The sequence below is a fragment of the Sturnira hondurensis genome, unplaced genomic scaffold, assembly GCF_014824575.4.
Source record: "Sturnira hondurensis isolate 20B ecotype Veracruz unplaced genomic scaffold, ASM1482457v3 Scaffold0000256, whole genome shotgun sequence".
Classification (NCBI taxonomy): Eukaryota; Metazoa; Chordata; class Mammalia; order Chiroptera; family Phyllostomidae; genus Sturnira; species Sturnira hondurensis.
Window position 1 is genome coordinate 2,277,612 of NW_028072887.1, and position 15,816 is coordinate 2,293,427.

Genomic DNA, 15,816 nt, shown 5'->3' on the forward strand with positions numbered 1-15,816 from the left:
TCACATGCCTCAACAACAAGTTCTTTCTACTTCCCTTTATTCCTATGAAGACACTAGTATTCAAGTATATGCGTTTTGAATTATACAAGGTCATTAGGAATATAGTCTTGAATAAAATATGAGTGTCCTGTGCAATTTTAATTTCAAAGTCTTTTATCAGGCCACTCCTAAACTCTCTTGCCTGGCATCTCCTACATTTATTCTCCCATATTATGAGTACTCCATTTGTAATTTCATGCTCTGTTTGATAATATGTTCTATGTCTGAAATATTTTAACAGATATAAAACTCAGATTACTGCAAGTGTAATCCAACATGAAGGAAATGTTGAGACAACCCTCCTTTTAGTTAGAATTCCTAGTGAGTTCTAGAACCAAGCAAAACTGTATGTATGTGTTTATAAATCCCCATGGAGTTTCTGTGTATACAATTTGCTGGGTAAAAGCAGATCTTTGGTTCTGGTTCATATTCGAGTCCACAGGAGATGCTAGGTATGGCATGTACCAGGTTGGACGCACAGTCATATGTTCAATTATTTTTCCCCTATGCTAAATATCCTGACTTAAGACATTTACATCAAAATGTTTCAGAATATTAGTAGAAAAAAAGTCCAGAAGGATTCCCTCTTCTGTAGTGTGGCAGAGACTATTACTGCCTTCCCTAGTATCTATTTTTTTCTTTTCTATAATTTTGTATATATTTTAATCATTTTTTATTGTCATTCAAATATAGTTGTCTCTATTTTCCCACCACCACTTTCCCCCACCTCCCACCCTCAATCCTACCCTCCTTCTGCTTTGTCCATGGGCCCTTTATACATGTTCCTTGACAACCCTGTCCCTTTTTTCCCGTTATTTCCCTCCCTCCTCCCATTTGGTTACTGTCAGTTTGTTCTTTACCTCAATGTCTATTCTTTTTTAAAAATATTTTATTTGTTTATTTTTAGAGAGAGGGGAAGGGAAGGAGAAAGAGTGGGAGAGAAACATCAATGTGTGGTTGCCTCTCATGTGTCCCCTACTGGGGACCTGGCCTGCAACCCAGGCATGTGCCCTGACTAGGAATTGAACCAGTGACCCTTTGCTTCACAGGCCTGTGCTCAATCCACTGAGCTACACCAGCCAGGGCCTCAATGTCTTAATCCTTGGCAGTGTTACATGTGATTTTTAGCATCACTACCTGGAATAAATGCTACTTTCCCCAGCTTGTCTTGAAGTTAGTTGTGGCCACGGGACTAACTACAGGCCAGTGAAATGTAGCGTGCCTTTCTCCAGCCTGATGTCTGTATCGAAGACATGCTGGAGGAACTCTAGCAGTCCTCTTAGAAATAAGATACCTGCTAAAAGCGGAGAAGCAGAAAGCCAGAAGGAGCCTAGGTCTTAAGGGCTTTGTGGAACCACCACACTAGACTTGGGCTATTTACATGAGAGAATAAAACTCTATGCATTTAAGTCTATCTTAATTTGAGTTTTCATTTACTTGCAGCCAAATGTAATTCTAAGGGACAAACTAGGGGGACTCCATAAAGAGTGATTAGATAGAAACGTTCTTATTCCTTAGGCCACCTTGCCTTACAGACTCTGATGATGGTAGTCAAGTGACATAAGTGCTATAAGAAAGGGATGGGAAAATTCTATGCAAATTCAAAAGAAGCAAAGAAAGTCATGAGAAAGTATTACAGTCAAATGAACTATATTTTTCAAGGAAATTCTTTCCTTGAAAATGTAGGAGATTTCAGTCAGAGATGTTGAGGCCTCCTTCTATTATACTTTCTAGCAGTCTCCAAAACAGAATGAATATTGATTACATCAGATATGAGATATAAAGTTATCACTATGGCTAATGGCATTTTTATTACCTCAAAGGCATTTTATTACCAAGTTAAGACCTGAAATTTCTTACCTGACCAGCAGCCTGAATGCTTAGGATAGCAACACGAGTCTCAGGATCCTTTTGAAACTGATTAACCAGATGTATTCTTTCTGAGGATGGGACACTTCCATCTATCCTAACATAACGAGTCTAGCATTAACAAAGAAAATGGCAAAATTAGGACAAGACCCTATGTACCCATCTTATTTTATATTCTTTATGGCTTATTTTTATGTTCATATAATAAAACAGAAACTAGTTAAGATGACAGGTTGATAAATGTTACACAAGAAGAATCTTAACCAAATTTCTTAATAGCGTCTGATAACAATTTTATATCTTTTAATCTTTTAAGCTACTTGAGGTTAGGATCTATATCCAGTTCATTTTCATGCCATCATTGCAAAGCTGAATGTCTTGTACATAATAGGAGTTCATGACTGAATTAAGTTAATATTGCCCCAGTAGAATTCTATCTAAATTAATAAGCCAAATTAATGCTGGATCAGAGTAACTTTCAAGTTACAGAATCACTAACTCCAACGTAAAAGTAAGATCAGATATTGCAAGAAAGGAAAACGAGGATTCTGTAGACGTACTAGAAATTCATGAAGGGTGGTATGTCTGTGTCTGAAATATCCCAATATGAACTGCGAAATTATCTTTTTTAATGTACAATTTGAGTTCTTTTTCCCCCCATTATTAAACTTAAAAAAATGTGGTATGGTCATGTCCCTTGAGGTAGGGACCAAGACAACCACCCATATTTTTAGAGAAACAATTAAGTGCTAAATTGAACAGTGCTGTCTTTTAAGAATGATTTGATTTGGATTGAGAAAAGGGAGCAATCAGCATGTGTAAGCCCTGAATTTCAAATAATCTCATTTATATATATACTTTTATGGAAAACATAGTCTTAAATAGGTGACGACAGAAATATTCACTTACATAGAAGACAGTCAAATTAATCAATAAATAGAATGCCCCTTATTAACTTTCTCTGTCTTCATAAAACAGATAGAAATTGACCAGTGATCCATTTAATATCCATTAAGGTAGATTATAAAATCTTCTGAGGGTCTTTCTAAAGAAAACACATTGTCAGACTCTAGAGCATTTGAGAGAAATTCACCTCTAACATCATGACTACCTAACATTTGTAACTCTTAGTAATGTTAAATGGGATTCTAAATACATCAGTAAAGCAGAAGTGAGAAAGAGAGATAGACTGTTACTCTTGGAATACATTCTAGTACTTCTAAGGTATACTAGAATCAGAATGAGAAAATATCATGGACCTATAATTATTGCTCAATCATCTAAAATTATTTCTAAGATTAACTCTTCCTCTGCGGGTGTTTTACAGACACTATAAGATAATCAGTGAGAAAGTATATTTCAATGTGTAGTACTTTATTATATCATCATAAATCTTCCAATAAAGAAAACATTAGTATTATGTTTTTGGTAATGTCAATGAACCTAGCTAGTGCTTGAAAAATCTATACTGTACAAAGTGATAAAAAAACATGGCTTTATTCCTCCATTAAAAAAATACCTACACCAGAAAAAGGTTCTGCTGTTACGCATATATTAAGCTCACGTAATTTGTCAGGAAATTTCTTCTGGTTGATGCCATTACTGACAGAGCTGCTGGGAAACACAGTGGACCTAAGGAGATGCAGGAAGGCCAGCAGGCTTGTTGGAGCTTACCTGGGAGATTCCTCGGACAATATGTTATAAATTCATTTACATCAAATCTTAATAACCCTATTCTAAAGAGTATACAGCCTGAACTTTAAAAGGCAGGACTACAGCTGCCTTTAAAAATCAGTGAAATTCATTCTTCCTTTCCCCTGGACATCACCTACATTCCAGGGATGCCTTGTGGGTAAACAAAAAATTTAACTTGTAACCTGCCTATACATATCTTAATTAGTATATCGTTAACAAAAACCAAATTCACATCATTCCTATCAAGGCAGTAAATTTCAATCAATTCAGATCATTTGATTAGTGAAGAATTATAACACTGGTATAAAAGGCAAACTTTAATAGGATACCATCAACACAATAGTAATATAATATCAGTATAATTTTTAAGAAAAAATATATAATTTATATACCACCATGTAAAGCAGGCAAAAATGCGATTATAAGACAACTGATGTTTAGTATATTAAAAAGGTGCACCCTAAAAGTACTTTATGGACAAGTGGTGACATACCTTGTTTTCTATGACTGCTTCTGTGCAAGCTTGGAGCATGATTACATGGTGAGCAAAAACCAGAAATTTAAGTGAATCATTTTGAAGCATCATCTTTATATAATCCTTTACAGCACCTGCCTAAATATTAAATGTTAAAACTTTTTAATATAATAAAAATGTTTATTAAACATCATTTTACTTTCTTTTAATAAATGGAGAAAAGATCAAACATCAATACATTTTTATGAACTTTTAACTACTTTGTTTCCTAAGAAGCCTAAGGAAGTAGAATCATATATAATAGTAAGTAGGAGAAAAGGGAGAAAAGGGACAAAAGAGGAAAAAACGAGGAAACAATAACAATATAAGAGTTAGAAAAAAATACAAGAAAACAGTTTCAATGGAAGGTAGGTACTCAAGTAGACTATGACCAAGAAGAGGTTTTGTTTAGAAGGTAATTTTTTAAAAAGCTCATATATAAGACTAAGTGAAATGAAGTTAAGAAGAAAATAAAAGGCAAAAAGTGAGATGAATAGCATTTTTACTTTATAAAAAGGGAAGACTAAAGAAGAATAAGAAAGCTGGGACTAAAGCTTAATGGTTAAGAAAAGTTGGTTTACTGATTTTTTTAAGCTAAAAAGTTTAAGTAAAATTACAAACAGGGCATTTTAAGGAGGAATAAAAAATTAGGAGGTTCAGTTTGTCTCCAGGATGGAGAAGGTCATAGCAGAGGCTGGAGTGATGAGATTAAGAGGATAGAAGGGAGGTCAAAGAGAACAAGGAGACACAAAGAAACTATAGTGAAGAAAAGGAAAAATAAAAAAATGCAGATTGTATAGGCTTTTCTTAGTTAACTTGAGGCCAAGTTACCTATTAAGAGTAAGAAATCAATATGAGATGAATCAAATACAACACATTTAAAGTGGGTAGCATGAATTAAATCTAAAACATGAATATAGCCTCTTAACTGTTAAAAAGTAGTTACTTTGAAATTTTGGGAATAGACAGTAGGCTGAACACATTTAACCTCCACTCTCAGTGCTATATTTATTTATTTACTTACTTTTTCTTTATTGTTGTTCAAGTACAGTGTCTCCATTTCCCTCCCAACACTCCCCCTGACCCTAGCCATCCCCACCTCCCACCCTCAATCCTAAACCCCTTTGGCTTTGTCCATGTGTCCTTTATACATGTTCCTTGATGACCCTTCCCCCTTCTCCCCGCATTATCTCCTCCCACCTCCCCTCTGGTTACTGTCAGTTTGTTCTTAATTTCGATGTCTCTGGTTATATTTTGCTTGCTTGTTTGTTTTATTGATTAGGTTCCACTTATAGGTGAGATCATATGGTGTTTGTCTTTCATCACCTGGCTTATTCCACTCAGCATAATGCTCCCCAGTCCGATCCATGCTGTTGCAAAGGGCAGGAGCACCTTTCTTTCTGCTGCATAGAATTCCATTGCGTAAATGTAGTGTATTCTTTGATCTACTCATTTACTGATGGGCACTTAGGTTGCTTCAAGCATTTGGCTATTGTAAATTGTGCTGCTCTGAACACTGGGGTGCATAGGTTCTTCTGAATTGGTGTTTCAGGGTTCTTAGGGTATAATCAATCCCAGCAATGGAACTGCTGGGTCAAAAGGCAGTTCCATTTTTAGTTTTCTGAGGAAATTCCATACTGTTTTCCACAGTGGCTGCACCAGTGTGCATTCCCACCAACAGTGTACTAGGGTTCCCTTTTCTCCATGTCAGCTCAGTTCGATATTTAAGTAATAGTAGTGAGTATGGGGAGAATGACAATTGGAGAGGGGCTGATAGCAATTAACACTTAAGAAACTAAAAAAGTAGATGCCTGGTAACTGAGTAGCCAACCTAACAGATCCTAAACTGTCAGTATGAAAAACTGTGAAGCACCTGGTTTACAATGAGTAATCTTAAAAGAAATCAGGAAATAACACCTCTTGAAGGAGGATGGAGATGTAGCTAAAACTGCGAAGACTGGTTGAAAGAATGTTTAGGAAGCTGAATATGTGCAACACTCATCCATATCCTGTCTCTATCCATTCCACACAGTAAGTGACTTCCCAGCACATCCTGGCAGAAAACTAGAGATTTATTTTCCAGAGAGGGTAAAATCGAGGGTATTTGGATGAAGGAATCCCACATTGGTGGTAGGCTATCCTATAAAAATCATGGGGATTAAATGAAAGTTACATAATAAATGCTGAGACCTGCTCTTTTCCCTTAATCTTTTTACCTGCTACACAGGCCCCAAAACACACAAACAGCCTTATACTCTCTAGGCAGGAAAACACAGTCATATAAAATAACTGTTTCCTGAGGAATCTGACCCCTCAAAGAGGAAAGACTAAAGATATTTCTATGGGGGGTTCCTCAGCAAGACATGGCAGGCAGATCACCCTTTATGGAAGGCTACCATTTACAAGCCATATCCATAAACAATTTCCAGTTAGCTTTGTGTCTTATTTGCAAATACAAGCAAACAAAGGTCACCAGGCATTTGTAGAAAACAACCTATATGAACACATAAACTATTCAGAGACAAGAAAACTAGACAAGCAACTGATCAATGTTTATTTTTCTCTCATACTCTCCCTTTCCCCCCTCTAAAAATAAATAGATAAAATCTTTAAAAAAACAAACTTAAGGAAATAAGTTTCCAAATGGAATATGAAAAAGGCCTGCTGAAGATTCTTCACAATGAATGAAAATGTACCCAAAGTAAGGTCCATCATGAAATTTTGGAACACTGGGGATGAAGAAATAATTCTATGAGCTTCCAGAAAGGGGAGAAAATATTTCACAAAATCAAGACAGAATAAAAAGTTTGAGTTGCACTGGATGCCTCAATATCAATACTGAAAATTCTGAGAGAAAATAATTTCCAACTAAGAATTTATATCTAGAAAAATTAAAAATTAGATATAAAAATAGAATAAAAGGATTTTCGAAAATGCAAGGATTCAAATAATACCTCCATACATTCTTAGGAGGCTACTGAAGAATGTGGCCAGCAAAGCAAGGAAGTGAACAAATAAAAATAATAATACCAAATAAAGAGGTAATTCAGCACAAGGTATAAATAAAGAAAACCCCCAGGATGAGAACCCTGCAGCAGGCTGGCGCTGATCAAAGGCGGCAGGTAAAATTTCTTTACATAGATAAAATTAATACAGTGCTAATGTTTAAAGATATTGCGAGTAAATTGAACCACTAGGGAAAAGTTTGAAGATAANCAACCTATATGAACACATAAACTATCCAGAGACAAGAAAACTAGAAGGGATAACATTTATAAACCAAGAATAGTATGCCAGAAAAAAAGGAGCAATTGGGGAGAAAGGGAAGTACTGTTGGTAAAAATATAATAACAAATTTAAAAAATCACAGGCTATTAAGCTGACAAAATTGTCCAGAAAGTAGATGAAAAATCTTCCAGAAAGTACATGGAAAATCATTAGAAATATATAAAATATAAGAAAATTAGAAGACAAAGCCATGAGGGCAATATATGAATAAAAAGTTCTAGAAAACAGTGGAGGTAGACAAGCTTTGCCTCCTCGTGTGACCATAGAAAGAATTCAACCAGATCTCAAAACAAAAACCACCTGGAACCATCAGAAAATCAAGCTGTATGGAAATCCTTGAAACCAGGGATTTAAAGAAGCCACATTCATCCAGACTGGTAGGAAGAGTGGAGTCACAGAGCCAGGGGGAGAGGTGGTGTGACATAGAGAAGTGGTGGTTGTGGTGGCAGGACAGTCCCACATTCCCGTATGGTAGATAAAAATTGGGAGGGATACCTTGGGACCAAGCGATCCTACCCTCAGGCCAGACCACACAGCCCAGGGTTCCAGTACCCATAAGAGAAATCCCCATTACCTCTGGCTGTAAAAACCAGTGAGGGTTAGGGGGGTGAAGAAACTGCCAGATTTTTCCCACTTAAAGGGCCTACATGGACTTAGAACATACATAAACCTACCCACTCTGGGTTTCACCACCAGGGCAGCAGCTGGAAGGGCACCAATTGCATATGAGAAGTGGGTGAAGTGACTGGAAATGGGGCAAGTGCTGGGCAAACTTCTAGAAGCCAGGCAGTGGCACAATGCCCTCTCTGAGCCCTCCCCTACACAAAGCCACACAGTAGTGAAGTGGGTTGCCCTGCCCTGCCAATTCAGGTACCTTTTTTACATAAGCCATGCTACCAAGACAGAGAGTAATAGCAGCTCTACCTAATACACAGAAACAAACACAGGGAGGCTCCCAAATTGAGGAGACGAAATTTGGCCCAAATGAAAGAACAGATCAAAACTCCATAGAGAAATGAAGATAGCCAACCTATTGGGTGCAGAGTTCAAAACACTGGTTATCAGAATACTCAGAGAACTCTTTGAGTACAGCAAAAACATGAAGAAATGAAGGTTACACTAAGTGAAATAAAGAAAAATTGACAGGGAACCAACAGTGAAGGGTAGGAAACTGGGATTCAAATTAATGATTTGGAACATAAGGAAGAAATAAACATTCAACCAGAACAGAAAGAAACGAATTTTAAAAAATGAGGACAGGCTTAGGAACCTCTGGGACAACTTTAAATGTACCAACATTTGAATCATAGGGGTGTCAGAATGAAAAGAGGAAGAGCAAGATACTGAAAACTTATTTGAAAAAATAAAAGAAAACTTCCCTAATTTGGTGATGGAAATAGACATACAAGTCCAAGAAGCACAGAGAGTCCCATACCAGTTGGACCCAAAGTGGACCACACCAGGACACATCATAATTTAAATGCCAAGGGTTCAAGATAAAGAGAGACTCTTAAAAGCAGCTAGAGAAAAGCAGAGAGTTACCTACAAAAGAGTTCCCATTAGACTCTCAACTGATTTCTCAAAAGAAACTTTGCAGGCAAGAAGGGATTGGTAAGAAGTATTCAAAATGATGAAAAGCAAGGACCTACAACCTAGATACCTGGCAAAGCTATTATATAGAATGGAAGGGCAGATAAAGTGCTTCTCAGACAATGTAAAGCTAAAGGAGTTCATCATCACCAAGCCATTATTACATGATATATTAAAGGGACTTATTTAAGAAGAAGATAAAAACCATGAACATCAAAAAGGCAACAAATTCAAACTATCAAAAACTGAATCTAAACAAAACAAAACAAAAAATGAAGCCAACAACCAGAACAGAAACAGAATCATAGGTAATAGAGATCATTGGATGGGTATCAGCTGGGAGGAGGAAGGAGGAGAATGGGGAAATGGTGCAAGGATTAAGAAGAAGAATTAGTAGGAACAGAATAGACAGGGGGATGTTAAGAACAGTACAGGAAATGGAGAAGCCAAAGAGCATACATGCATGACCCATGGACATGAACCAAGGGAGGACATTGGTGGAGAAAAGGGCGGGGGGGTTTCAGGGTGGGATAATTGTAGTAACAAAATCAATAAAATATACTTAGGAAAAGTTCTAGAAAATAATAAAGAGGGAACAGAGGAAAGAAAATAATCAAAGAAATAAAGAATGCTTTATAAAACTTAAGGAAATAGCCCTAGCTGGTGTGGCTCTGTGGATTGAGCAATGGCCTGGGAACAGAAAGTTTGCTAGCTCGATTCCCAGTCAGGGCACGTACCTGGGTTGGGGGCTAGGTTCCCAGTTGGGGGCATGTGAGAAGCAACTGATCAATGTTTATTTTTCTCTCATACTCTCCCTTTCCCCCCTCTAAAAATAAATAAATAAAATCTTTAAAAAAACAAACTTAAGAAAATAAGTTTCCAAATGGAATATGAAAAAGGCCTGCTGAAGATTCTTCACAATGAATGAAAATGTACCCGAAGTAAGGCCCATCATGAAATTTTGGAACACTGGGGATGAAGAAATAATTCTATGAGCTTCCAGAAAGGGGAGAAAATACTTCACAAAATCAAGACAGAATAAAAAGTTTGAGTTGCCTTGGATGCCTCAATATCAATACTGAAAATTCTGAGAGAAAATAATTTCCAACTAAGAATTTATATCTAGAAAAATTAAAAATTAGATATAAAAATAGAATAAAAGGATTTTCGAAAATGCAAGGATTCAAATAATACCTCCATACATTCTTAGGAGGCTACTGAAGAATGTGGCCAGCAAAGCAAGGAAGTGAACAAATAAAAATAATAATACCAAATAAAGAGGTAATTCAGCACAAGGTATAAATAAAGAAAACCCCCAGGATGAGAACCCTGCAGCAGGCTGGCGCTGATCAAAGGCGGCAGGTAAAATTTCTTTACATAGATAAAATTAATACAGTGCTAATGTTTAAAGATATTGCGAGTAAATTGAACCACTAGGGAAAAGTTTGAAGATAAATGATTGAAAATGAGTTGTAGAAGAAAGAAAACATTCACAATATATTGCATAGTTCACCTGTAAATATTATAAACATGGTTCTAATAATATACATGGCAAATATTAAGCCAAAATTTGTATAAATTACTATAAAATTAGTAAAAGTATAACTATATGGACCTATCCATCCATCCATCCATCCACCCACCCATTGATTTACCTACTTACCTACCTACCTTCCTATCACTTTGTTGGGAGAATGGGAATATAGGAAAGATCTGGGTGTGAGGGTGGGTCAGTGAAAGAGCTAAAATTTTATCTTTCACATCAGAAAGCCAATTGGTGACAGCTAAAATTACAAAGCAAGCAATAATACAAACCAAGAAGCAAGATAAATGTGTAGCTGAGGGATTTGAGTGAACACAAAAAAAGTCAGCAGCAGGAATAGGAAGTGGCTGCCTTTGGGGAGTTAAGTTGAGGGGACTGTTATTTTTTGAAATAGCTATTTCTCCTCATGAAACTATGACCATATGTGGCATTGGTAATAAAAAAATTAAAAATGGGTCATTTCAAAGTTGAAAAATATCTATCAAAAATTTGTGCATATGACTATAAAGTCACAAGACCAATTTTACAAGCTAAGTTTTTTGTATGTCTAAATTTTCTAAACAATAGAAATTCATCATACAGTGAGACTAGAGGCTGTTATGAACTTTAGCCTTGGATTTCAGTACCTCAGAAAGTGGAAATGAAGGCCTCTCAAAATAAGGAGCTATAAATTCTGGACACATTGCCATGGTAACTGAACCATTTTAATAAATTTCATGTTTGCCTAAAGAGCTATATTTATGGTGATAAGCCTTTCAAAAAATACATGTCAAGTTGGACTATTTTTAAGATACAATCATTTACCCTCCACTGCAGACTACATAATCACTGTATTCCAATCTCAAATGTGTTCTGGGCCTCTTTATAAGAAAGTCATTTCTACCAGAATCCTCACTGCTATTGCTCCCTTCTTATTAAAACCAGAAACTGCTGATGCCAAAGCTGAAGCCCCCTGCTCCTGACTCCTCCCAATCACTGGCTCAGAATAGTTTATGGTTATTATTAATATTATAAAGTTCAATTACATAACATGCTAAACAGTCTCTTGGGACTAAACTAGTAAGTTAATCACAATTATGATATAGGAGAAAATGTGTTTAGAGAGCCAAAATAACTATGTAACAAATACACTTTGGATTATTTTAGGGCCTTAGGTTGGCATTGGACAGATTTGCATTCTAAAACATACAATACATGCATTTTTAAAAAAGATTTTATTTATTTATCTTTAGAGGGGAAGGGAAGGAGAGAAGGAGAGAAATATCAATGTATGGTTGCCTCTACTGAGTCCCCTGCTGAGAACTGGCCTGCAAGCCAGGCAATGTGCCCTGACTGGGAATCAAACCGTGATCGTGTGGTTTGCAGGCCCGTGCTCAATCCACTGAGCTACACCAGCCAGGGCCACAATATATGCATTTTAACTATTCCAATTTTAAAACTGTCGCTGCATTGTCATATTTTCAGTTATCTGAGCAAAAACTTGCTTTAGTGAATATTATATGGAATGTCAGGTTTGCTGGTTCAGGTTTTATAGAAGTTGCAGAAAATGCATGTATTCACAATTCTATTTTATTTTATTGAAATTGGTCTGTTAGTAATGTGTTTGTTAGCCAAAGATCTAATTTAAATAATTAATGAAGACTACCCACTATGTCTCATTTAAAGAAATGCAGAAATTAAGAGAATATGTTGTAAACTTTGTTTCTTAGATTTTTTTCAGTGAACAGACACACATCATAAAATTAGTTAAAGAAATTCAACTAATTTCTTTAATAATTTAACTGATAGTTTTTTAAAAATATTATTTATTTATTTTAGATAGAGGGGAAAGGAGGGAGAAAGAGAGGGAAAGAACAAAGTGTGTTTGTCTCTCATGTGCTCCCTTCTCAGGACCTGGCCTGCAACTCAGGCACATGCCCTGACTGGGAATCAAACTGACAACCCTTTGGTTCTCAGGCTGGCACTCAATCCACTGAGCTACACCAGCCAGGGCTTAATTAATAGGTTTTTAATGCAATTGAAAGTTAGTTGATTTTAAATTGTCAGCTTTTAATCAAATAATAAGAGGGAGAAAGAAAAAAAGACATCAAACCTGAGCTATGACAAAGACTCCTTGACCAAACTATAGTTAGGCTACTCTGAGCCCTCTTCTTGACTAGGCCTTAACCTTGGCCTTCAGAGTCTGTCCTGTCCTTGCCAGGCCTGCTTATTACATTCTTAGTAAGATTCTTGAGTTACCAAGAATGCCCCCACTTTTTATACCTGATCAACCCTTGATACCTGACCAAGCTCTTCATCACTCACCATAGATGTCTTAGTCCATGGCCTTCTTTTAGCAAGAAAACTATTAGGTCAGTTTAACAAGAATTCCCCTATACTTGATGTCTCCTCTTAGTAATTTGCCATCCATCAACCCCCATATCCTGCTGGTTAGCTATATAGATCCCCACCTGCCCTTGCTGTATTCAGAGTTGAGCAAGCTCTCTCCTCAATTGCAATAGAGTCAATTCCTATAGCAATGATCTTTTTTTTAAAGATTTTATTTATTTATCTTTAGAGAGGAAGGGAAGAAGAGAAGGAAACAAATATCAATGTATGGTTGCCTCTACTGAGTCCCCTGCCAGGAACTGGCCTGCAACCCAGGCATGTGCCCTGACTGGGAATTGAACTGCGATCGTGTGGTTTGCAGGCCTGCGCTTAATCCACTGAGCTACACCAGCCAGGGCCTATAGCAATGATCTTGATTAGAGTCTTTCTTACCATTTTAACACGTCAGAATAATTTTTTCTTTAATGGCTATAAATTCTAGCTAAGGGAATGTGAGCCCAAAAGAAGCTTCTCTAAGTTCTGAAGCCCTCATGTCCCAGACCAAATGGCAGTTTTGTTTAGATATCTGGTGGCCATATAGTTTAAGAAAAGCCCTTGAAGCCCTTCTCAATCAATAAGAGGTGAACTGTGACTGGTCTAAGCAAGCCTAGCACTTTGATGTCCCTTGAAAGTGATTCTGACTAATAAGAAATGTGGAAAGTCTGTGGTGGGGTTAAAAAAACATCCTCATTAACAAAGGGACTTATTGAAAAGCTTTTCCTTGCTTTAGACACTATGGTTTGCATAGGATGCAGAAATTGCAGCAGCCATCTTGGGGATACTAGGGAAGCCATTGAGGACAAGTGGTAAACTAGGTCAGCCAAAGCAGAGAGATGGAAGAACCTGGGTTCTTAAAAGGACAAAAAAAAAAAAAAAAAAAAAGAGAACACCTTTATTGAGATATAATTTACAAGGTATGAAATTCACCCATTTAAGTGTATGATTCAATTTGGCTTTTAGTATATTCATCACAATCAGTTCAGAATATTTTCATTACCCTAAAAATAAATCCTTCACCTCTTAGCCATCACCTCCCCACCCCAGGTCCCAGCATCACCCCTAGCTCAAAGCAAATATGAATCTGCTTTGTCCCTGTGGCATGGACTATTTTGGATATTTTATTTAAAAGGGATCATTCAATATGTGTTCTTTGTGACGAGCTTCTGTATCAGCATAATGTTTGCAATCCATATTGTAGAATGTATCAGTATTTAGTTTCTTTTCTACTTTCAAGTAACATTCCATTGTATAGATATAGCATATGTTATTTGTTGTTAATCAGTTGAAATCCTCTTTGTCCTTCTTGTTTGTATTCATTTATCTATTTTGCCTTACACTATTTCTTGTCAATTTATTTGTGAGAGTCAATCTGCCTTTTATCCTTTAAAATTAATGAAAATAGAGAAAGGAAGGTACCAAAGTCAAAGAGAATATGCACTGCTCATCCCCTCATCCACCCTTCCCCTTGGACAATCATGAAAGAAAGGCTAGGAATTTGTTTTCCGAGGTCCCTTCCTCATTGTTCATTGTTCTTGATTTAGAAACCATTTCATCAAACCGAAAACATGTTTTCAAATCTGCCAGTCTTCAAGGAAAGATTGGCAGTTCCATACCATAAGGTTAATGTTTTGGAAATTTCACAGAGCCCCATGCCAAAATTTTCCCATAGAAAACAAGTTTCTCTTCCAAAGGTGGTTTGGGTAAACTACTATAAATGTTATTTTCTTATCTTTAGGCATGTTTTTGACCGTACGTGTAAGTAGAAATCTAACACTTCTAATACATCCAATCTTTTGACATTGACCAAGTTCCACAAGCAGCCCACCTTACATCGAGAGGCAGAAGGTCTACAACACAGAGTGAAGACAGCAACTCCAATTTATACCTTAACCAACCCAGTTTTACAGAAGAACCTGGGATCCTAAACCTTCCCATCAAACTTTCTGGGACAAGCCTTAATGAAGCAATCATTCTATCTAATCATTCTGTCTCATAAAGAATGGATGAGAGAGAACATTCCCATAATGACATACTCCATCAGGTTTACTCAAATTTAGAGAAAGTTAGAAAGTAAAGTCAATAGTCATTATGGACTTCTACAAAACTGTTTTCATGGAAGTTGATTTCATGGAATTTTGGTCATAAAAGTCATTAATCAAAACAGCTAATCTAAGTCTTTTAAAACTGAATTCAACTTTATAACTGTCTCAATTTCTTTCCAAACTCCATCCACTGGTTATGTCAATAAGGCAATCAACCTTGTACTACTAAAGTATAATTCTAAATAAACCTTATTTGAGTGTTTAAAATTATAACGCATAGAACACACAGACTTAAAAATTCTGTATCTTCTCCATGTCTATGCAAGGATGCTGAAAAATCACTAATAGGGAAATAGGCACCACTTTAAATCCACAGTCACTAACAACTATTAAATTTATTCAGCTATCCTATGGGAATGATAGCTAACTGAATGTACTCTGGAGCCAAACTGGGTTCAAATCTTACCTCCATCATTTACAATCTGAGAGTGCTTGAGCAAGACACTTCAACTGTGTTTTCATTTTCCCATGTAAAAGAGGGTAAAAAGTACCTATACTCCACAGAATTGGGGTGAGAATTAAATGAGTTAGTGCACAAAATAAGCTTGGAATAGTGCCTAGCACATGGTAAACACTATAAAGTGTTAGCTATTATTATTACTATTTTTCTACAGTAAATTGCAAAAACAACTTCAACCGTTACCACTTTCTTTGAAATCAGAGCCTCTACCTCTTGGCTCTCAAATTTCCCACTGCCTAGAGAAAATGGAATTTATCATCTAAGAATTCCCTTTCCTTACCTTTACTCATGAAAACTTGCTTTCTTTTTGTAGCAAGAGAGGTATTTCTTTCCTTCTCCAAAGCAAATC

The 15,816-nt window shown here is 36.5% G+C and overlaps 1 protein-coding gene across 5 annotated transcripts in view; it reads right to left on the minus strand.

Annotated features, from left to right (window-relative positions):
* Nucleotides 1-15,816, minus strand: part of ZRANB3 (zinc finger RANBP2-type containing 3) — a 244,418-nt gene that overhangs the window by 53,005 nt on the left and 175,597 nt on the right. For all 5 annotated transcript variants that reach the window (XM_037070527.1, XM_037070407.1, XM_037070316.1 and 2 more), the window contains 2 exons: nucleotides 4,097-4,216; nucleotides 1,900-2,019 (listed from right to left, as the gene is read on the minus strand). In XM_037070527.1, the coding sequence (XP_036926422.1) occupies nucleotides 1,900-2,019; nucleotides 4,097-4,216 (240 nt within the window). The remainder of the gene's footprint in view (nucleotides 1-1,899; nucleotides 2,020-4,096; nucleotides 4,217-15,816) is intronic.